The sequence below is a fragment of the Heptranchias perlo genome, chromosome 12, assembly GCF_035084215.1.
Source record: "Heptranchias perlo isolate sHepPer1 chromosome 12, sHepPer1.hap1, whole genome shotgun sequence".
NCBI lineage: Eukaryota > Metazoa > Chordata > Chondrichthyes > Hexanchiformes > Hexanchidae > Heptranchias > Heptranchias perlo.
In genome coordinates this window covers 20,977,288-20,997,208 of record NC_090336.1, presented here as the reverse complement: position 1 = coordinate 20,997,208, position 19,921 = coordinate 20,977,288, and the positions used below count along the sequence as shown (strand labels likewise).

General features: G+C 46.6%; 1 protein-coding gene across 4 annotated transcripts in view; it reads left to right on the top strand.

The window, feature by feature from the left end:
• The window catches only part of slc22a18 (solute carrier family 22 member 18), a 93,694-nt gene that overhangs the window by 67,577 nt on the left and 6,196 nt on the right, over window positions 1–19,921 (top strand). For all 4 annotated transcript variants that reach the window (XM_067993750.1, XM_067993747.1, XM_067993749.1 and 1 more), the window contains 2 exons: window positions 14,765–14,866; window positions 16,600–16,720. In XM_067993750.1, the coding sequence (XP_067849851.1) occupies window positions 14,765–14,866; window positions 16,600–16,720 (223 nt within the window). The remainder of the gene's footprint in view (window positions 1–14,764; window positions 14,867–16,599; window positions 16,721–19,921) is intronic.

The following is a 19,921-nucleotide window of genomic DNA, read 5'->3' as shown; positions in this document are numbered from 1 at the left end:
TTATAAGTCCACAGGCATGCCATGTTTTAGAAGGCCAGTCTGTATTGTTGCAATGTCCTGTAGCCCATTAGATGTGGCAAGCAAGAAAAGCCGAACACAATGTCAAGGATTGGAAAATGATGGTCAGAGCCTCCGCTATTTCCTCCCTTACTTTTAACAGCCTGGGATACATTTCTTCCGGCCTTGGTGATTTATCTACTTTTGAAGATGCTAATCCCCTTAATACTTCCTCTCTCACTAACTTTACCCCATCCAATATTTCACATGCCTCCTCCTTAACTACAATGTCTGCATCATCCTTCTCTTTTGTGAAGACAGATGCAAAGTATTCATTAAGAACCATGCCAACATCTTCCGCCTCCACCCACAGTGGAATTCATCCTGTGCGGGACTTCCTCTTTGGGGAGAGCATGTCTAGCTATGTTGTCCTATGGTTCTGTATCTGATGTTGACTACAGTTTGAATAACCATTTATATATGTGTCTATGCAGAATTATCCATGTTGTGCAAGATATTACTTGTATTTTGACGTAATTATTAGTAATCTTTGTTTAGCTGTGTGTGGGGGCCATTAAATGGAATTTGGTTCATTCTTTCCTTCTCTCTCTCTCTGCGGGATCTTGCTGTGTGCAAATTTGCTGTCACGTTTGCTACGTTACAACAGTGACTGCATTTCAATGGTACTTCATTGGCTGTAAAGCGCTTTGGGACGTCCTGAGGTTGTGAAAGGCACTATATAAATAAAAGTCTTTTTTCTCACTTCCCTCTCTCTCCTCTCTCTTTCTCTCTGACCCGCACATACCTGAAGCATTGCAAATAACTCTGGTCACAGAAACCACACATTCCTAAGAAGTCAACATTCTAAAAACACAGATCAATATCTCAGTGTTCTGCCAAGGAATTTCAGCAATCTAATTGTCATTCATTGTTTGGGAACATTTCACCCCTGAATAAGTAGACAGGTGTGGGTCTGGCATCCCCTCACCAACAGTCACCCCAAATACCATCTACACTGACCTGACATGATCCATCCCCCGTGTTATTAGGATATAGTCAGTTTTCAAGATGGCAACCTGCTGCCTCACTCCTAAACAGCTCCCAGAGAGTACTCACTGAATCCACTACTATCTCACTGCCAGAACCATCATTCCTACTCTTGCTCCACTCCCAACCCGACTCAGCATTCCGCCCTGCTAATAGTTACTCAGTAGGAGTAAATAAATGACATTGGAACTGCTCCTCCATCCCCCAGCATTGTAAACTGTATTACACCTCTTCCTCTAATGCCTTAGGCACTCATATCAGCCCTGCTACTGAACTCCTTGGTGTGTTTGACCTACCTCTATGACCAAGCTTTTGGTCACCTAACCTAATATCTCCTTACGTGGCTCGATGTCAATTTTTGTCTGATAATGCTCCTGTGAAGTGCTTTGGGACGATTTACTACGTTAAAGACACTATATAAACGCAAGTAGTTGTTGTTGTTACTTGACATTCAGCCTGAGTGTTCGGGCAGCAAAAGAAATTCCAGGTCTCTGACGGTGGCAACCTCTAACTCTTCTACTGCTGGGGTCACTGCTTCCCGCATCCGTCGCCTTTCCTGCTGCCTCCAGTTCTCTGCGTCATTACTCTTTATCCCTGCTGCCAAGCTCCTCTGTGGCCCTGGCCTGCCTGGAGCAGTGTGGATGATCCAACGTTCGTGCTAACTGTGGATTACTATCTGACCTCTCTGCGGACCCTGGACTTTCTGATCTCCACACAGTCTTCAGACTTACTGATCTTGTAGTCAATGATGACTCCCTTGTAGCCAAATTGTTTCCTGCCCTCGTAACAGTATCCTTGATGAGAAGGATTTCAAGTACCTCTGCAGGGGGGTGGGGGTGGAGGAGAGGTAAAAATACAAGAGTATAGGACCACGGGGTCCTGAAAGTGTTGTTAAGTGAAGATGTGGACATAGCTGAAAAATTGACTAAGTTCTTTAGTTCTATATTTACAAAGGAACAGGACAGTACAGGGGGTGGTTGTGGGTTTTAAAAGCACTGCACAGAACTGCAGTGGGGGTCCTAAAGTTTTGCAGCACTGAAGGAGGGTTTGACAGGACTAGTGGGGGGGGGTGGGGGGTGGGTCGTCCTGATAGCATTAGCGAGGGGTTTGGGACGATGAGGAGTCTCTAGTTTGGCAGCACAACAGAGGGAGAACTTGGGGTGGGTTGAAGGTAGGGTAATACATTAGCATTTCAAAGAAGGATTGATTGCCTAGGCATCACGTGTACTTTGACAGAATCAATTTCTGAGTACAGAGAATGGCGCTAACAACAAAGGCTAGCAGCCATATGCATCTGAAAAGTTTTATGTTTTGGCCTCTGCCGTGATGCAGACAAAGGAACTCTCTTCCTGCTGCAGAGCTGCCTATTTAAAATCACATAAAAATATAATGGAGAAATTTTTTCTATTGCACACAGGACAAAGACTTTGTTTTTGTCACAGGAGGTAGTGCCTTATCAACACTTTCACTTAAATGCACAGCAGTTCATGAACGGCATTAGGGATTTTATGAAGAACCCAAAGAGTGAGGCCAATGATTAAAAGCGCTCTGTATGTACAACAGGAAACGACCTACTGGTCCATCCAGCGTGCCCCACGCAATTGTGATGTCTTGTGCATCACAACACATATAGTCCCCACCCCACCTGGCGCCATGTAATCTCCCAGGAGAGGTGAAAAAACAGATTAAATCTCAGGCCAATTAGGGGGAAAAAAACTGGAAAATTCCTCTCTGACCCCCCCCCCCCCCACCTTAGGTGATCAAAACTAGTCCAGGAGACCACTCTGGCTCTGATAAATGTTAAACGGTACCTACCTCTTGTACGAGGTGATCTCCGCCCCAGCGTAATGCGCAAGCCTTTTGTGCAGCACAACTGGATGCAAAAGAGGTTTCATGCTTATTAGCTAAATTGTTACAGACCTCAGAACAACATTCTTAACCTCAAAATTCCAAGTTTCATATTTGTGAACATGAATGGATCACCTCTTCCCTTGAGAGATCAGAGATACAGCAGATCTTGGCTTTAAAATCATAGGACAGCAATTGACACAAAGTTTAAGGTGATGTGCAGCAGCCTTCTGATGAGGATGATAATCTCCATCTCTCTCACAAACATTCACCTCACTCTGAGGTCCTTTTCCAGTGAAAGTGTACATTGGCTAACAGTCAATCATAAGACTTCCACTGTGGAAAGTGATGGGAGTGGTTAATGACTTTAACATTAATAATTGCAGAGAGCTCCCATCTTTATGTAAATATATTCCCGTTCAGGGATGTGGCAAATTTTGCCTTGGGCATTTACACTTATGCCCAACTGTTTATATTAATCATCAGCTTCAGTCAAATGAGATGAGCTGCTCTGCTGTCGATGATGCCAGTAAAATCTCATAGTACTGTGAGAAATGAATAAGGTGGCAACACCCGCACCTAAAGTTCTTGCTGTCAGTTCACAGGGGCAGTCTTGCAGGATTAAGGATACTCCCAATGAATCAGGGCTGTAACTCGTTTCTACAGAAATGGTTAGTGTTGCTGGCACGACGCCAAATTGGGGGGTATAGTTAACACTGAGGAAGACTGCAACAAAATACAAGAAGACATTAATAAACTTGCAGAATGGGCGTGTAAATGGCAAATTAATTTCAATGTAGAAAAGTGTGAGGTGGTGCATTTTGGTAGGAGGAATAAGGAGGCCACATACTTCTTGGAAAATAAAGAGTCTAAATGGGGTTGAGGAGCATAGGGATCTAGGGGTACACATTCACAAATCATTAATAGTAGCAATGTAAGTTAACAAGGCCATAAAAAATACAAACAAAACACTGGGGTTCATTTCTAGAGGAACAGAATTGAAAAGCAGAGAGTTTATGGTAAACTTGTACAGAACCTTGGTTAGACCACACTTAGAGTACTGTGCACAGTTCTGGGGCCCGATGTTAGCAGGGCTGCGGGTTCTCGGCGGGGGGGGCTATCGGGCGTGTGGGTAACGCGCCCGGCAAAATCAGTCAGCTCCCCGCGCGATTGTAGCATACAATCCACTAATTGGATTCACTTACCTGGTCTTCTGGGTTCCCCACTGCTGATCTGCGCGTCGGGCAGACTGCGCATGCGCATTAAGATCTGTCAGCTGGAGGAGCTCTATTTAAAGGGGCAGTCCTCCACTGACACATGCTGCAACAAACAGAAAAAATCACAGCATGGAGCAGCCCAGGGGGAAGGCTGCTCCCAGTTTAATGATGCCTCACTCCAGGTATCAATACATGGGGTGAGGAGGAGGGGGAGGACAGAGATCTTCCTCCCGGCGGGCGAGAGGAAGTGGCCGGCCTCTGCCACCAGGAAAGCCTGGCTCGAGGTGGCAGAGGAGGTCACCAGCACCACCAACATATCGCCCACCTGCATACAGTGCAGGAGGCACTCCAATGACCTCAGTAGGTCAGCCAAAGTGAGTACACTTACTCTTTCCCCTACACTCCGTCTGCCAAATCACCGCCCCCACCCCACATCTCCTTCTGCACTGCCAACACTACTCTGTCACATCACCCCTCATACCCACTCAAACCTCATCCTCATCGTACCTGCACCTACTCACCTCGCCAGTACTCATCCCGCCACTACCACTCAACCCAATCCTCATACAATCTCATGGCTCTATCTCGTACTCACCCTCTCATGCATCTCTTTCACGGCCAGCCTCACTCAACCTGCCACTACCTGTGCTGCAGCCACAGGGCATGCATCACATATGTGCAGTAGGCAGCGTAAGGCAAACGTGTTGTGAGCATGAAGGGGATGCACAAGGGTGTTTGAGGGTTTGTCATGGTTGTTACTTATATTGAATTTCTGACCAACTCACATTACATATTATATTGGCACCACTACTGCCACGTCTTCGTGAATCTTGTCTGGTCTGTGCAATAATGCCCTTTCCTGAGGATCACTATGAAGACCCACAACTGATGCCACCCATTGTGTCACTGCAGAGTGGGTGTACGTGTATTTGCAGGGCTCTTTTGCGCAGATGGCTGAGAGACGTCGGCGATGTCCCCGGTTGCACCCTGGAAGGATGCGGAGGAGAGGTTGTTGAGGGCAGTGGTGACTTTGACAGCGACAGGTAAGAAGATGGTGCTCGGGCCAGCCAGGAGCAGCTTGGCATGAAGGAGGCTGCAGATGTCTACGACTACATGTCGAGTGACTCTGAGTCTCCGTGTGCACTGCTGCTCAGAGAGGTCCAGGAAGCTGAGCCTCGGTCTGTGGACCTTGTGGCGAGGGTAGTGCCCTCTGCGACGCATCTCTCTCTGCGGTAGCCCTCCCCCCTGCTGTACAGGTGGATGTGTCACAGCACTGTGTTGTGGAGCTCCACGTGTCAGAGGTGGACGGCGTGGATGGCGAAGCTGGTGAGGCTGGTGATGCTGTTCGCCCTCCGAGGAGGTCATGACTGCAGCTACGGCGGCCCCCATCCGGAAGATGTACATCTGAGGGGGTCCGCAAGGTAGGTACATGTGTCTGGACACCAGGGTAAGTGTGCAAGTTGGTGACTTTGATTGTCAGGAGGAGGGTGGTGGAGGCCAAACTTTGTCCCAAGTGACAGAGTGGCCTCCTGCAATGAGTGAGGGTCTTCCCCACCCCCCCCCCCTCCACCTCTCAAATGGACCTTTGCAGCTGCCACAGGCTGATGGCTGCAACAGGTCCATTTGAACTAGGAGTGTTTCCCCCAGTGTGGGAAACAGTCCCAGTTTGCTCCAAAATCCCACCCCTCCTCACATAATCCCTTAATCAGGTCAGTTAATGACCTGAACAAGCCAAATAAATAGCTTCAAGTGGCATCCCGCTGGCTTTAATTGCCTGCGGGATTCCCACCAGCGGGGGCTGCGCGCGCACGCCGGCGCGTCAACGGGGAACCCGGAAGTGCGCGGATTCGAGGCGGGCTCCGGTCCCGCTCCGGGATTTCACGATTTTCGAGGCCCCCCCGCCAGGAACACACCTGATAGCGGGTGCTAAAATGCTGCCCCTGGTCTCCATATTATGAAAAGGATATCGAGGCAATGGAGAAAGTGCAAACAATATTTACAAGGATGATACCAGAACTGAGAGGTTAGAACTATCAGGAAAGTCTGAACAGGCTGGGGCTCTTTTCTCTAGAAAAGAGAAGGCTGAGGAGTGACCTAATAGAGGTCTTTAAAATTATGAAGGGGATTGGTAGAGTAGATGTAGAGAAGATGTTTCCACTCGTGGGGGAGTCCAAAACTAGGGGTCATAAATATAAGAATAAATATTAGAATGTGGAATTTCTACCAGATGGAGTAGTTGAGGTGAATAGTATGGATGAGATAGAAAGGAATAGAAGTTTATACTGATAGGGTTCAATGAAATAGGGTGGGAGGAGGCTTGTGTGGAGTATAAACATTGGCATAGACCAGTTGGGCTGAATGGCCTGTCCCTGTGCTTTAAATTCTATGTAACTGTTTACTGATGATTATTAAGTGAGTTGTTAGGTGGTTGAGGATTTATGTGTTGTCATGTCTGGTGTATGCCTGAAATCTAGGGGTATTTGGGTATGTTTCGCCACTATTTTTGAGTTGCTCCAGGAGAAATTTGTTCTTCAAAAGCAAAATACTGCGGATGCTGGAAATCTGAAATAAAAAACAGAAAATGCTGGAGAAGCTCAGCAAGTCAGGCAGCATCTGGGGAGAAAGAAATGGTATGTTGGCCTTTATGCAAATGGTATGTTGGCCTTTATTACAAGAGGATTTGACTACAGGAGTAAAGATGTCTTACTGCAATTATATAGGGCCTTGGTGAGACCGTACCTGGAGTATTGTGTACAGTTTGGTCTCCTTACCTAAGAAAGGATATACTTGCCGTAGAGGGAGTGCAACAAAGGTTCACCAGACTGATTCCTGGGATGGCGCGATTGTCGTATGAGGAAAGATTGAGTAGACTGGGCCTGTATCCTCTAGAGTTTAGAAGAATGAGAGGTGATCTCATTGAAACATAAAAAAATTCTTACAGGGTAGATGCAGGGAGGATATTTCTCCTGACTGGGGAGTCTAGAACCAGGGGTCACAGTCTCAGAATAAGGGGTAGGCCATTTAGGACTGAGATGAGGAGAAATTTCTTCACTCAGAGGGTGGTGAATCTTTGGAACTCTGCACCCCAGAGGGCTGTGGAAGCTCAGTCATTGAGTATATTCAAAACAGAGATCGATAGATTTCTAGAAATTAAAGGCATCAAGGGATTTGGGGAAAATGCAGGAAAATGGCGCTGAGGTAGAAGAACAACCATGATCTTGTTCAATGGGGGAGCAGGCTCGAGGGGCCAGATGGCCTACTCCTGCTCCTATTTCTTATGTTCTTAACCTCTCTCCTCCTTTCTGCTGAGTAACCTTGGATCTTTTGTAAGACACCATGGGTCATTTCTCACAAAAAGGCCTTTTGCAAGTGTAGATTTTTAATGGTTTCTCCTTTCCCCTCCTAAAGGCACTGACCCCCTCAGAGGGTACAGTTCCACCGCTATCTGCAGCCCTCCAGTGTCTAGCCCAAGTAGCCGGTCTTCATGTATGAGCCTAGATGGTGTTAGCAGGATATTCGACCAGTGGCACGTCATAGCCAAGCACCATCTTGTTCTCATCTGACATCCACACATTAACATTTTCCTGCTGAGTAACTAGACAGTGATCGGGGTGGGAACTCTAGCTGAATTATTTTGTTCACTGATCCAAGGGCAATCTGTCTGAGATCAGCTAACTCAGTGCAGAGTGGAGACCTTTATCCAGTAAAGTGACAGAATTTTTTTTATTGGGCATACCACTCTTATTGAAATGTTCCTCCTGTTCACAATATCTCGGCTGTCATATCGTTGGTTATTGGATGCCAGTTGTTCCTTAGATCTTTCAATGACATGTGGTATTAAAAGATCATGGAGACTGGCTGAGTTGCTTCAACCCAACATAATGCCTTTCATGCTGATTTAATGTGATGTTGATTTTAACCTGAAATACCTGAGTTTCCTCTCCACCCAAGCCACTTGCTTTCTCACAATGGTTAATGCTAATACTTTGGCACCTGTGAAGTTGGAGGCGGAATGTAAAGTGAGTGACAATTAAATAGCTGAGAGTGCAACCGTGGGAAAAGATGTGTCTCAAAACAAGCCCGAAGGCAAAATAAACCTCCTGCTGGCAGCTCATTCATATGCAAAATGGTGTAGAGACCATTGTTACACATTGAACAGACTTACAACTGGGCTGGTCCTACTGATTCCCTACAGTGGGGCTTCTCAGTTATATTCAGCTAGTTGAGGGTATACTGGAAGAGTACAGTAGGCAACAGGAAGTGGAAGGTACAACTTGCTGAACTGTGGCTGACCAAGGCCATTCACCAAGCAACACCGGACCAGGCATCTCCAGATCAACCAGCCAGTTCAGCTATTGAGAGAGCTGTTTCAGGGCTGATTGTGTTGGGAATGAGGAATGAAGGGGAAAAAAGTTGTCCCTAGAGCATCCATCTTGATGTTCCAGATTCCAACCTCACGAGTTCCAGCGTAATGACAGAAGGGGGCTCAAACCCACGCTATATTCAACCTGGGGCCTGGCCTCAAGATGTGGGTAGCTGAAACTCTTGGCAAATTGACAACTGTTGCGGCTGATTGATTAAAATGCATATCACACAAACGCTCATGGCCTTTGGGCAAATGCGTCCTCTCTGACTGCTTATTTTAATCTTTGCATACCAGCTCTCTGAAACAACTTTAAAAAAAATACCCTCCCTTCTTTACCAACGTTCTTCTCTGTCCTGAAGACATTAGGGACTTTTACATTTCTTCAGTGTACTGCTGAGGGAGTGGTGCACTGTCGATAACCAAGGCCCCATCTGCCCTTTCAGGTTCAGGTGAATGTAACAGATCCCATGCCACTATTCGATGAAGATCAGGGGATTCTCCCGGTGTCCTGGCCAACATTTGTCCCTCGACTAATACCCACTAAAAACAGATTATCTGGTTATTTATCTCATTGAAGTTTGTGGACCCTTGCTAAGTACAAATTGGCTGCAGAATTTCCTACGTTACAGTGACTGTACTTCAAAAGTAATTAATTGATTGTGAGGTGCTTTGGGGTGTCCTGAGTTTGTGAAAGGTACTATATCAAAGCAAGTTCTTTCTTTATGAAAAACAACCTCTTGAGTACCACTCTATCCTTTTACAGTGGGCTTCAGGTGCCAGTTTCTGCAAATGTGCTGAGCTCTGCTGTGTAATCCAGAGAACAGCTCCCTGAACACACTTTGGTGGAACAGGAGGCCTTAATACAAAAGCAAATTTGTGGAGCAACATTTTCATTGATCTATGATACCGTCAGTTCACTGCAGATCTAGAAGTTTTTTAAAATTTAGCTATGCAGTCAATGCTTGGTGAATCATATGCCTGTCATCGGCTGTACTGCTCTCGTGTAAAAGCTCCTTGTTGGGTTTGGTTCCATTACTTCACTCAAGTGATCATTCTTCGGGTGTGAGGCTAGATGATCAGGGTCAGCAGGGTATTGAATCATGAGGTCATCAGCCCATCCCATCTTCACTTGACCTCCACACAGCTCATTTTCAGCAGAGCTCGCAGTTAGAAGGAGGAACCCTGGTAAGTCAAGAGCACTCTGGCCAATTTTAGATCTTGGCTCTGACTTTCAGTTTGTCCAATATGCTAAGGATCGGGTGTGAATGAAAGTCACGTTCCTTCAAAGCGCTTTGGACAGAAGCACTTCTCAAGGTGAGGAAGATCCTTGAGCTCACAGTTTACTACCTTCTGATGGAGATTTTGCTTTCATCTGCCTATCAAATACCATCAACAGAATCCAACTTCTACTACAACAACTTACACTTGCACTTTTAATGTAGAAAAATTAGATTGGGCTCGGGGAGGGGGGAGTGCACTGAAGAATGGGATGAGTTGGGACTTTACTCTGAGTAAATAGTGTTACCACCGATGGGCAAATGGGGAGCAAGGGTACGGAGACCAAGGATTCTCTCTGCATGCCCTGATTTTACATCACAAGCTCCAAAACGTGGAGGAATGAGATGCAGAAGGGCTCAGTATTGGCCGGCAGTGGCCCACGGTGGTGCTGTGGTGCATTCCTGCTCCTTCACGCTCTGCAGGAAGGGAAGTTTAAAAAAAACTTTCCCTACCATTTCTTCAAGGAAATTTCTTTTAAGGACTCCTGTATAACTGGAAAAACTAGTTGGAGCTTGCCTGGCATGCAGGACCCTTCTTCACATTTTAAATCGCTCTATCACTGATTTCAACCAGGTACACCTAAAAACAGTGAGGACCAATTTTTTTTTTTATTCGTTCATGGGATGTGGGCGTCGCTGGCGAGGCCGGCATTTATTGCCCATCCCTAATTGCCCTTGAGAAGGTGGTGGTGAGCCGCCTTCTTGAACCGCTGCAGTCCGTGTGGTGAAGGTTCTCCCACGGTGCTGTTAAAAAGGGAGTTCCAGGATTTTGACCCAGCGTCGATGAAGGAACGGCGATATATTTCCAAGTCGGGATGGTGTGTGACTTGGAGGGGAACGTGCAGGTGGAGGTGTACCCATGTGCCTGCTGCTCTTGTCCTTCTAGATGGTAGAGGTCACGGGTTTGGGAGGTGCTGTCGAAGAAGCCTTGGCGAGTTGCTGCAGTGCATCCTGTGGATGGTACGCACTGCAGCCACAGTGCGCTGATGGTGAAGGGAGTGAATGTTTAGGGTGGTGGATGGGGTGCCAATCAAGCGGGCTGCTTTGTCCTGGATGGTGTTGAGCTTCTTGAGTGTTGTTGGAGCTGCACTCATCCAGGCAAGTGGAAAGTATTCCATCACACTCCTGACTTGTGCCTTGTAGATGGTGGAAAGGCTTTGGGGAATTAGGAGGTGAGTCACTCACCGCACAATTCCCAGCCTCTGACCTGCTCTTGTAGCCACAGTATTTATATGGCTGGTCCAGTTAAGTTTCTGGTCAATGGTGACCCCCAGGATGTTGATGGTGGGGGATTCGGCGATGGTAATGCCGTTGAATGTCAAGGGGAGGTGGTTAAGACTCTCTCTTGTTAGAGATAGTCATTGCTTGGCACTTGTCTGGCGCGAATGTTACTTACCACTTACGAGCCCAAGCCTGGATGTTGTCCAGGTCTTGCTGCATCCGGGCTCGGATTGCTTCATTATTTGAGGGGTTGCGAATGGAACTGAGCACTGTGCAATCATCAGCGAACATCCCCATTTCTGACCTTTTTGTACATCTGGGACTTAATATTCCGCCACACAGATTAGTTGCAGGATCTCGCACCCAGAAATTGGTATACATTGCGCCCGTTTTACGCCCAAAAAAGGCAAAATGCATACTAATTTCTACCCCAAGTAACTTCTGCTGAATATCCCACGCCAAGTGTCAGTTTGCCCACCATGTAAATTGAGTTTGACACCTGATCTAAACCATGCTCAATCTGGTAGTGCATCATGGGATACTGGGTGTAAAAAGTAAGAATGCATTCCATTCGCTAACACTCTGATTGTCCTGGCATCTCCAGGAATTAAAAATTAATCTCCTAGACATTTTTGGCGAGCAATCCAGGAGAAAAATCATAGGAACAGTTAAAGAAATTGTATGTTTTTCATTTTCTTTGAACACTTTCTTATATTAGTTATAAAAATATTGGAGATGGGAAAAATGGCAGTTTAACTGGGTGGGGCAGTTGGAGTCGGGAGGTCATGTGATGAAACCTCCAGGAATACATTCAACCAGAGTTGGCAACTCTACTCTTAACCCTCAATTTGAAGGGCACAAAAATTTACCGAAGAACTTGGGAGTATGCTGGTGCAGGTGAGACATGCAGAAATCTGGTTGGCTCTTTGCAAACAGGTCTAGTCTCTGCTTTGAGATTTCTCAGCACTTACAGATTGTTCTCAGTCTGTAAATAATTCCTGCGTTGCTGCCTGTTACATTTTTGTGTTTTTACGCTAGGTACATGACCTGGGTTCAGTGTCTATGACCATGCCCATAAACGAACCTCTCATCCTCTATGAACCAGAGTGTGTCTTTATCTGCCTGATATCTATGTAAATGTAGTGAGACCCAGGGATCAAACAGAGAACCCTTGTCATTGCATTCTAGCTTACTGGAATATATCACATACTGCCATGCAACCTGCTAGTCTTTGGTAGATGGATTGAACCTTAAACAGGTAAATAAACAGTATTCAGTACAAACATATTACAACCTTTACTATTCTCCTTGAAATGAGAAAAAAACAAATCTTTTCCTGTGCTAACTGTTAAAATGATAATGATTCTTGAAACAAAGTTGCTCACTTCTTAAATAGCTGCCATGGAGCCAGCTTTAGCTCCAACTCTCTGCTGGCTTTAGACTGACTGACTTGTGAGATGAGCACAGGCCACCAAGTATAAGCCCACAATCGGAAGCTCCTGGCCACAGAGCTGTCATCAGAGGGACGATAAAGAATCATTGACCCTGCCTGCCTCACAAACCCGACAAATGTAATTACTTCACACCAGACACAGCTGTCTATCAAAGCCACTACCTTGATTCATTGATCTGCACCAAATACTTTGAATTATTTGCTAGATGGGTCCCCATCCAGCTATAATGTCAATCATGAAACCATGCATACCAAGGATTTCTGGAACTGCACATATTTCTGCCTTGCCCTGAGGAACGGCTATTAGCCAGACTATAATGTAAATTCCATCTAGCTTGAAAAATGCCTTCACGCTATCTAACTAGAAACCTGTGTGCATTGTGGCCAGCAATAAAAAAAATCCTATACATCATCTAACAGACGTAAATGCTTAATTTTTGTCACATCACTCCCCTCTTTTTGAAAGGATCCCTTGCATGCGAGTCCAATGCCTTAGTTATGAGGATCATAACCTGCTGTGCCTTGGCATGCTGCCATGCTTGCCAGTCTTCTGGGGTCTTAAGATTCCATGGTTTGCTAGTGCTCCCAGGTCTCAGGATTCAAATTGCGAATCATTTTGTGAAAACCTTCCCAACAGGTAAGCCACTCATGTGCCTAACGTTTCTGGCATCGCACTCCTGCCACCGTCTTGTGCGTTGCATGCCAAAGGCCACGTGTGTGACCCGATTGGCATCGGTTTCCACCCCCCTGGAAAAAGTACCTCACATCGCCATGGCAGTAGCTGCATTCTGCGCAAGGGTTTCTGTCGAGAAAAGTCAGGTTATGACATTTGGGTGTGCGTCTTTCATCTGAACTGAAGATTGCATCATTATCTGGCAGGGTTGGTCTGGCTGTTTCATTCACAAACAGGGAGGTGGCTTTATTGCAAACCTTTCAAACTACTTCCTTCCTCCTTTGTTTAGTGACAATGAACTCAGATTCCAGATGGGCAAACAAGAGCAGGGCACATTTGTGCAGGTCAGCTGCAGACACAGGGCTCTGTTTTTATTTCCGATTTCCAGCATTTGCAGTTTTTTTTTCTTTTTATATTCAGTCCATTGTCAAGGGACCCCATAATCTCAGTGTGGACCGTGATTTTATTTTTAAATCCTAATTTTCTCCCTCCATTTCCTGAAGTTGCCTGCTCATTCTGGGGTACTGTTCCTTAGGGGATTGCAGCGATCTGGTAGCTCTGACAAGTGACCTTTCTCAATGTGTCAGTGCAGACAGTGAATTGTCAGCAATGTGTTTGAGAACAGGGGAGGTGGGGGAAGAGGGGCATCACAGCTGCACCTGATCAATTTCATCACTGCATGCACTTTCCAGAGGATGGTCCCACAGTCAGAAATGGGAACCCTGGCTGACTTTCCCATTCTTAGTCCAGGAATACTGAGGCCGATTGTACTGCTGCCCATGTTGAAATCAGCCATTCAGTGCAGCCCATGATTCAAAACTGGAATCTTCCAACCTTTGTGGCTCAGTACCACAGCAGGTGGTGCACTAGTCTGGAGAGAGCTGGGTTGCAGTACAATGCTCGTAAGCAGTGCAAGGGCACGGCTCCATGTCTGGAGGTCACTGTACACACCTGTCCTGCTCTTGTTTGCCTAACTGGAATCTGAGCTCAGTGACAGCAAACAAAAGAAGAATGAGGTGGTTTGAAAGAGAGATGAAGTAACCTCCCTGTTTGTGAATGAAGCAGGTGGACTGACTCTGCTGCCAGTTAATGACTGAGTTACAGAAACCACCCAGCATTATGTTGTAGTCAGTGAATGCAGAGAAAGGTAAATGTCAGCTCCACATACAACCAATATCTCTCAAGCTCCATGTGCAGCCAACTTCAGATGTTTCCTCAGACAGTGCACTTCTACATAGAGCACTGTGTATAGTTACACATGCAACATTGAAAGCATAGTATTTAGCATGAGCACACAGATGCTCATCTCTACTGATTCACGATTAGAAGTTAAAGCTGTTCACAGATTCCCTGATGACCCAGTGTGTAAAACATTGCCTGATGTGACACTGAGCCATGCAGACCAGAAGGTCCTAAGTTCAAACATCTCCAGAGGAACGAATGGTAACAAAGAGGGATCAATATCTGTACCGATATCTCTAATGCTTTTATAACATGAGAGAGGAGAATTTCATCCCATTAGTCTTGGCTGGACTCAATCCTGGGTCATAGGACAGTACTGCACCCAGTCCCCTACTTGTTTTCTCCCAAGGTATTACATGTTGTCAAGCTTAATCAATGTCAGTGGCTGGATTAAGACTCTTATTGTTTTTAACTCTTCCCTAGGTTATGCAGGGGCTAGTGGTTGGATGGCTGACTTTGCAGATTGCAGAGCGAACCCTATTTCTCTGGTCCATCCTGGTGATTTGTCTGGTGGGTTTGGCTACGGTGAGTTTTGATCTTGTGTCCCTGCATTACACTGGGTAAGGTTTTTCACTCTTCCTTGTATTCAAAGCTGAGATTTCAAGTAAGTAATGAGAGCACAGGTCCCCAATAACCCAGTGCGTAATGCACAATGTGATGTTTTACTGAGCCACAAAATTAGAATGTCTTTGCTAAGTTAGCTGATCCCAGACAGGGTGGTATTCGGATGCTACAGTTGGTTTCAGGGCCCATGTCGCATGTCAGCTTGGCTCAGTGATAGTACTCTTGCCTTTGAGTCAAAGGGTTGTGGGCTAATGCCCCACTGCAAGACTTGAGCACGTAATCTAGCTGACACTTCAGTGCATTACTGAGGGAGCGCTATATGGTAGGAGGGGCCGTCTTTCAGAGATGTTAAACCCAGGCTCCCTCTGCCTTGACAGGTGGATGTAAAAGATCCCATGGCACTATTGGAAGAAAAGTAGTGGACATCTTCCAGTGTCCTGGCAAAAATCTATTTCTCAGCCAACAGCATTAAACTAATTGTTTGCTCATTTATTCAATTTCTGTTTGAGAAACTTTGATGTGCACAAATTGACACTACAGTGACTACATTTTAAAAGTAATTCATTAGCTACGAAGCACTTTAGGACGTCCTGAGGATGTGAAAGACATACTATAAATGCAAGTTTTTTCTTTCCTTTTTTCTTCCTTCCTTCCTTCTTTGGGCTACAGAAGGGAGAAAAAAAATCAGCCAGGGATCTCGTTCATGGATACAATAGGCCTGCTGGGTGGGTGTCTGAGTAGACATCAAGTGAAAACGCGATCAGGTTTGGCTGTGATGCCACTCAGTCGAATAGCCTGTCCACACTCATTCTGCAGGCTCACACATAAAGATTGTCCACTTGGGTGAGGTACTGGGGGCTGCTGCATTCTTGGAGCCGTACCCAATGAGAGAGAGGAAGGGAGAAAATTGGCAGGAAAGAGTAAAATATTTCAACTGCAGTTCAAAGAGCGATGTTAAATAAAGGCTTTTGTCCATCACCACACTAACCCCTTGAACTGTCTGACTATGGTAGCTGTGCTTGTGGATATGGTTTTAATGGCAGGATGCAGCTCACAGCCTGAGGCTAGTCCACATCCTCACAGTGGTGTAAGATAAGGGTCACAGGGTAAAGGTCAGGGATCTCTTCCTGTGGATCTTAAAGCATGCCCAGGCTGAGGTGAATGCACAGGACCTGATATAAGATGGATAGGATTTCATTGCTTGGAGCAGTGAGAGGGGGCAACATAAATGGTAGTGTGAGTGTTTGGTGCTGCTGGGTGCCTTTGAAGTCCTTTGAATGTTTTGTTGGTGGGCTGTAACTGTCATGCAGTCTGAGCCTCTTTACTAAGTACAAGCAGCAAGGGTTATGGGAGACTGGAGCCTGGGCAGATCGAATCACAATATAAAAGCTCCAGCGCAGTCCTGGGAGCTTTTTGTTCGTACCGATTTTCTCCTGCCCCCTCCCCCTAATCTGGAAACAGTGACTGTTGCTTGCTTATAGTTTGCCAAGCGCCTTCCAATATCTCACCCAAGTGGCCATTCTTCTCTGTGAGCTTAAACTGTGATATTGGCAATGTAAAAAACCTTCAGAGGATTGGGGGCGCACCTCCGCCTTGTGTACATCACTAACAGAACATGCTGTTATAAGTCTGTCGTTTTGTTTTTAGTCACTCCTTCATTCCAAAGTTAATAGTTTCCATCTGTTTTTCTTCAGGCATTGATGACAAACGTAATCCATTTCTGCCTCATTTGCATCCCGATGTCCCTAGGAATCTCCGTTTTCTACCTCACCACCAATAGTATCTTAACCAAAATAGTTCCTCCCGCAGATACTGGTAAGTTGACAATACAATACTGTAATTATTAATATATTACTGTTATTAAATATTAAATGTTAGCTGATATTGTTAAGTTTCCTCTCCTCAGGTACTGTCCCCCTCCCCTTCAAATCTGCCGTCATCACCCCCTCCTCAAAAAACCCATCCTTGACCCTCTCTGTCCTTGCAAACTACCATCCCATCTCCAACCTCCCTTTCCTCTCCAAAGTCCTTGAACATGTTGTCGCCTCCCAAATCCATGCCCATCTTTCCCGCAACTCCATGTTTGAATCAGGTTTCCGCCCCGCCACAGTATTGAAACGGCCAAAGTCACAAATGACATCCTATGTGATTGTGACCATGGTAAACTATCCCGCCTCATCCTTCTTGACCTGTCTGCAGCCTTTGACACACCATTCTCCTCCATCGCCTCTCCTCCGTCACCCAGCTGGACGGGACTGCCCTCGCCTGGTTCCATTCTTATCTATCCAGTCGTAGCCAGAGAATTACCTGCAATGGCTTCTCTTCCCACTCCCGCACCGTTACCTCTGGACTTCATCCCTCTCCCTGGCCACTGTCTGAGGCTGAACCAGACCATTCGCAAATTTGACATCCTATTTGACCATGAGATGAGCTACCGACCACATATCCGCTCCATCACCAAGACCGCCTACCTCCACCTCCGTAACGCCGTCCGTCTCCTCCCCTGCCTCAGCTCATCTGCTGCTGAATCCCTCATCAACGCCTTTGTTACCTCTAGATTTGACTATTCCAATGCTGTCCTGGCCGGACTCCCATCTTCCACCCTCCATAAACTTCAGTGCTGAAGATTTGTGCTCCAGAACTAGCTGCGCCTCTAGCCAAGCTGTTCCAGTACAGCTACAACACTGGCATCTACCCGACAATGTGGAAAATTGCCCAGGTATGTCCTGTCCACAAAAAGCAGGACAAATCCAATCTGGCCAATTACCGCCCCATCAGTCTACTCTCAATCATCAGCAAAGTGATGGAAGGTGTCGTCGACAGTGCTATCAAGCAGCGCTTACTCACCAATAACCTGCTCACCGATGCTCAGTTTGGGTTCTGCCAGGACCACTCAGCTCCAGACCTCATTACAGCCTTGGTCCAAACATGGACAAAAGAGCTAAATTCCAGAGGTAAGGTGAGAGTGACTGCCCTTGACATCAAGGCATGATTTGACCGAGTGTGGCTTCAAGGAGCCCTAGTAAAATTGAAGCCAATGGAAATCAGGGGGAAAGCTCTCCAGTGGCTGGAGTCATACCTAGCACAAAGGAAGATGGTAGTGGTTGTTGGAGGTCAATCTTCTCAGCCCCAGGACATTGCTGCAGGAGTTCCTCAGGGCAGTGTCCTAGGCTCAACCATCTTCAGCTGCTTCATCAATGACCTTCCCTCCATCATAAGGTCAGAAATGGGGATGTTCGCTGATGATTGCACAGTGTTCAGTTCAATTCGCAACCCCTCAGATAATGAAGCAGTCCGTGCCCGCATACAACAAGTCCTGGACAACATCCAGGCTTGGGCTGATAAGTGGCAAGTAACATTCGCGCCAGGCAATGACCGTCTCCAACAAGAGAGAGTCTAACCACCTCCCCTTGACATTCAATGGCATAACCATCGCCGAATCCCCCACCATCAACATCCTGGTGGTCACCATTGACCAGAAACTTAACAACTTAACTGGACCAGCCACATAAATACTGTGGCTACAAGAGCAGGTCAGAGGCTGGGTATTCTGCGGCGAGTGACTCACCACCTGACTCCACAAAGCCTCTCCACCATCTACAAGGCACAAGTCAGGAGTTTAATGGAATACTCTCCACTTGCCTGGATGAGTGCAGCTCCAACAACACTCAAGAAGCTCGACACCATTCAGGACAAAGCAGCCCACTTGATTGGCACCCCATCCACCACCCTAAACATTCACTCCCTTCACCACCGGCACAGTGTGGCTGCAGTGTGTACCATCCACAGGATGCACTGCAGCAACTCGCCAAGGCTTCTTCGACAGCACCTCCCAAACCCGCGACCTCTACCACCTAGAAGGATGAGCAGCAGGCACATGGGAACAACACCACCTGCACGCTCCCCTCCAAGTCACACACCATCATGACTTGTGAATATATCGCCGTTTCTTCATCGTCGCTGGGTCAAAATCCTGGAACTCCCTTCCTAACAGCACTGTGGGAGAACCTTCACCACACGGACTGCAGCGGTTCAAGAAGGCGGCTCACCACCACCTTCTCGAGGGCAATTAGGGATGGGCAATAAATGCTGGCCTCGCCAGCGGTGCCCACATCCCATGAACGTATTAAAAAAAAGTTCATCCAAAACTCTGCTGCACGTTTCCTAACCCACGCCAAGTCCCAGTCACCCATCACCTCTGTGCTCACTTACTTAGGCACCTGGTCTGGGAATGCCTTGATTTTAAAATTCTCATCCTTGTTTTCAAATCCTTCTATGGCCTCACCCCTCCCTATCTCTGTGTCTTCCACCAGGTCTCAGGTCTCCGAGATCTCTGCGCCCCTCCAATTGTGGCCTCTTGCGCATCTCCCGATTTTAATCGCTCCACCGTTGGCGGCCGTGCCTTCAGCTGCCTAAGCCTTAAGCTCCGGAATTCCCTCCCTAAACCTCTCCGCCTCTTCAACTCTCTCTCCTCCCTTGAGACACTTCTTAAAACCTACCTCTTTGGACAAGCTTTTGGTCACCTGTCCGAATATCTCCTTATGTGGCTTGGTGTCAAATTTTGTTTGATAATTGCTCCTGTGAAGCACCTTGGGATGTTTTGCTACATTAAAGGCTCTGTATAAATGCAAGTTGCAGTATTAACAGTAGTTGAGATATCTTCCTGCACATGAAGAATGTGGTAGAAATGCAAGTTGTCACTGAAAATCATTCGCACCTGTGTGCAGCTATAGTTTCCCCCACCTGATTTCTCACATCGCTCTACCCAGATCACTTTTGAAGTTCTGAGACACTAGCCCTGCTCTCTCTCAGATCGCTGATGTCATTCAGCAAGAGAGAAATGGAAATAGCCTACGTCATTTACTCGGCCCTAAACAATAGAAAGGAGCTGGGCTGGGGCTGGCTGGGTGAACAAGCTGAGCTAGGTAGTTGGGAGGGTTAGGTTGGTGAGCTAAGCAGAGTGATTCAGCAGAAGCACCTGGCTGCGTAACCAATGGCTAGGGGAGTTGGGCTTTG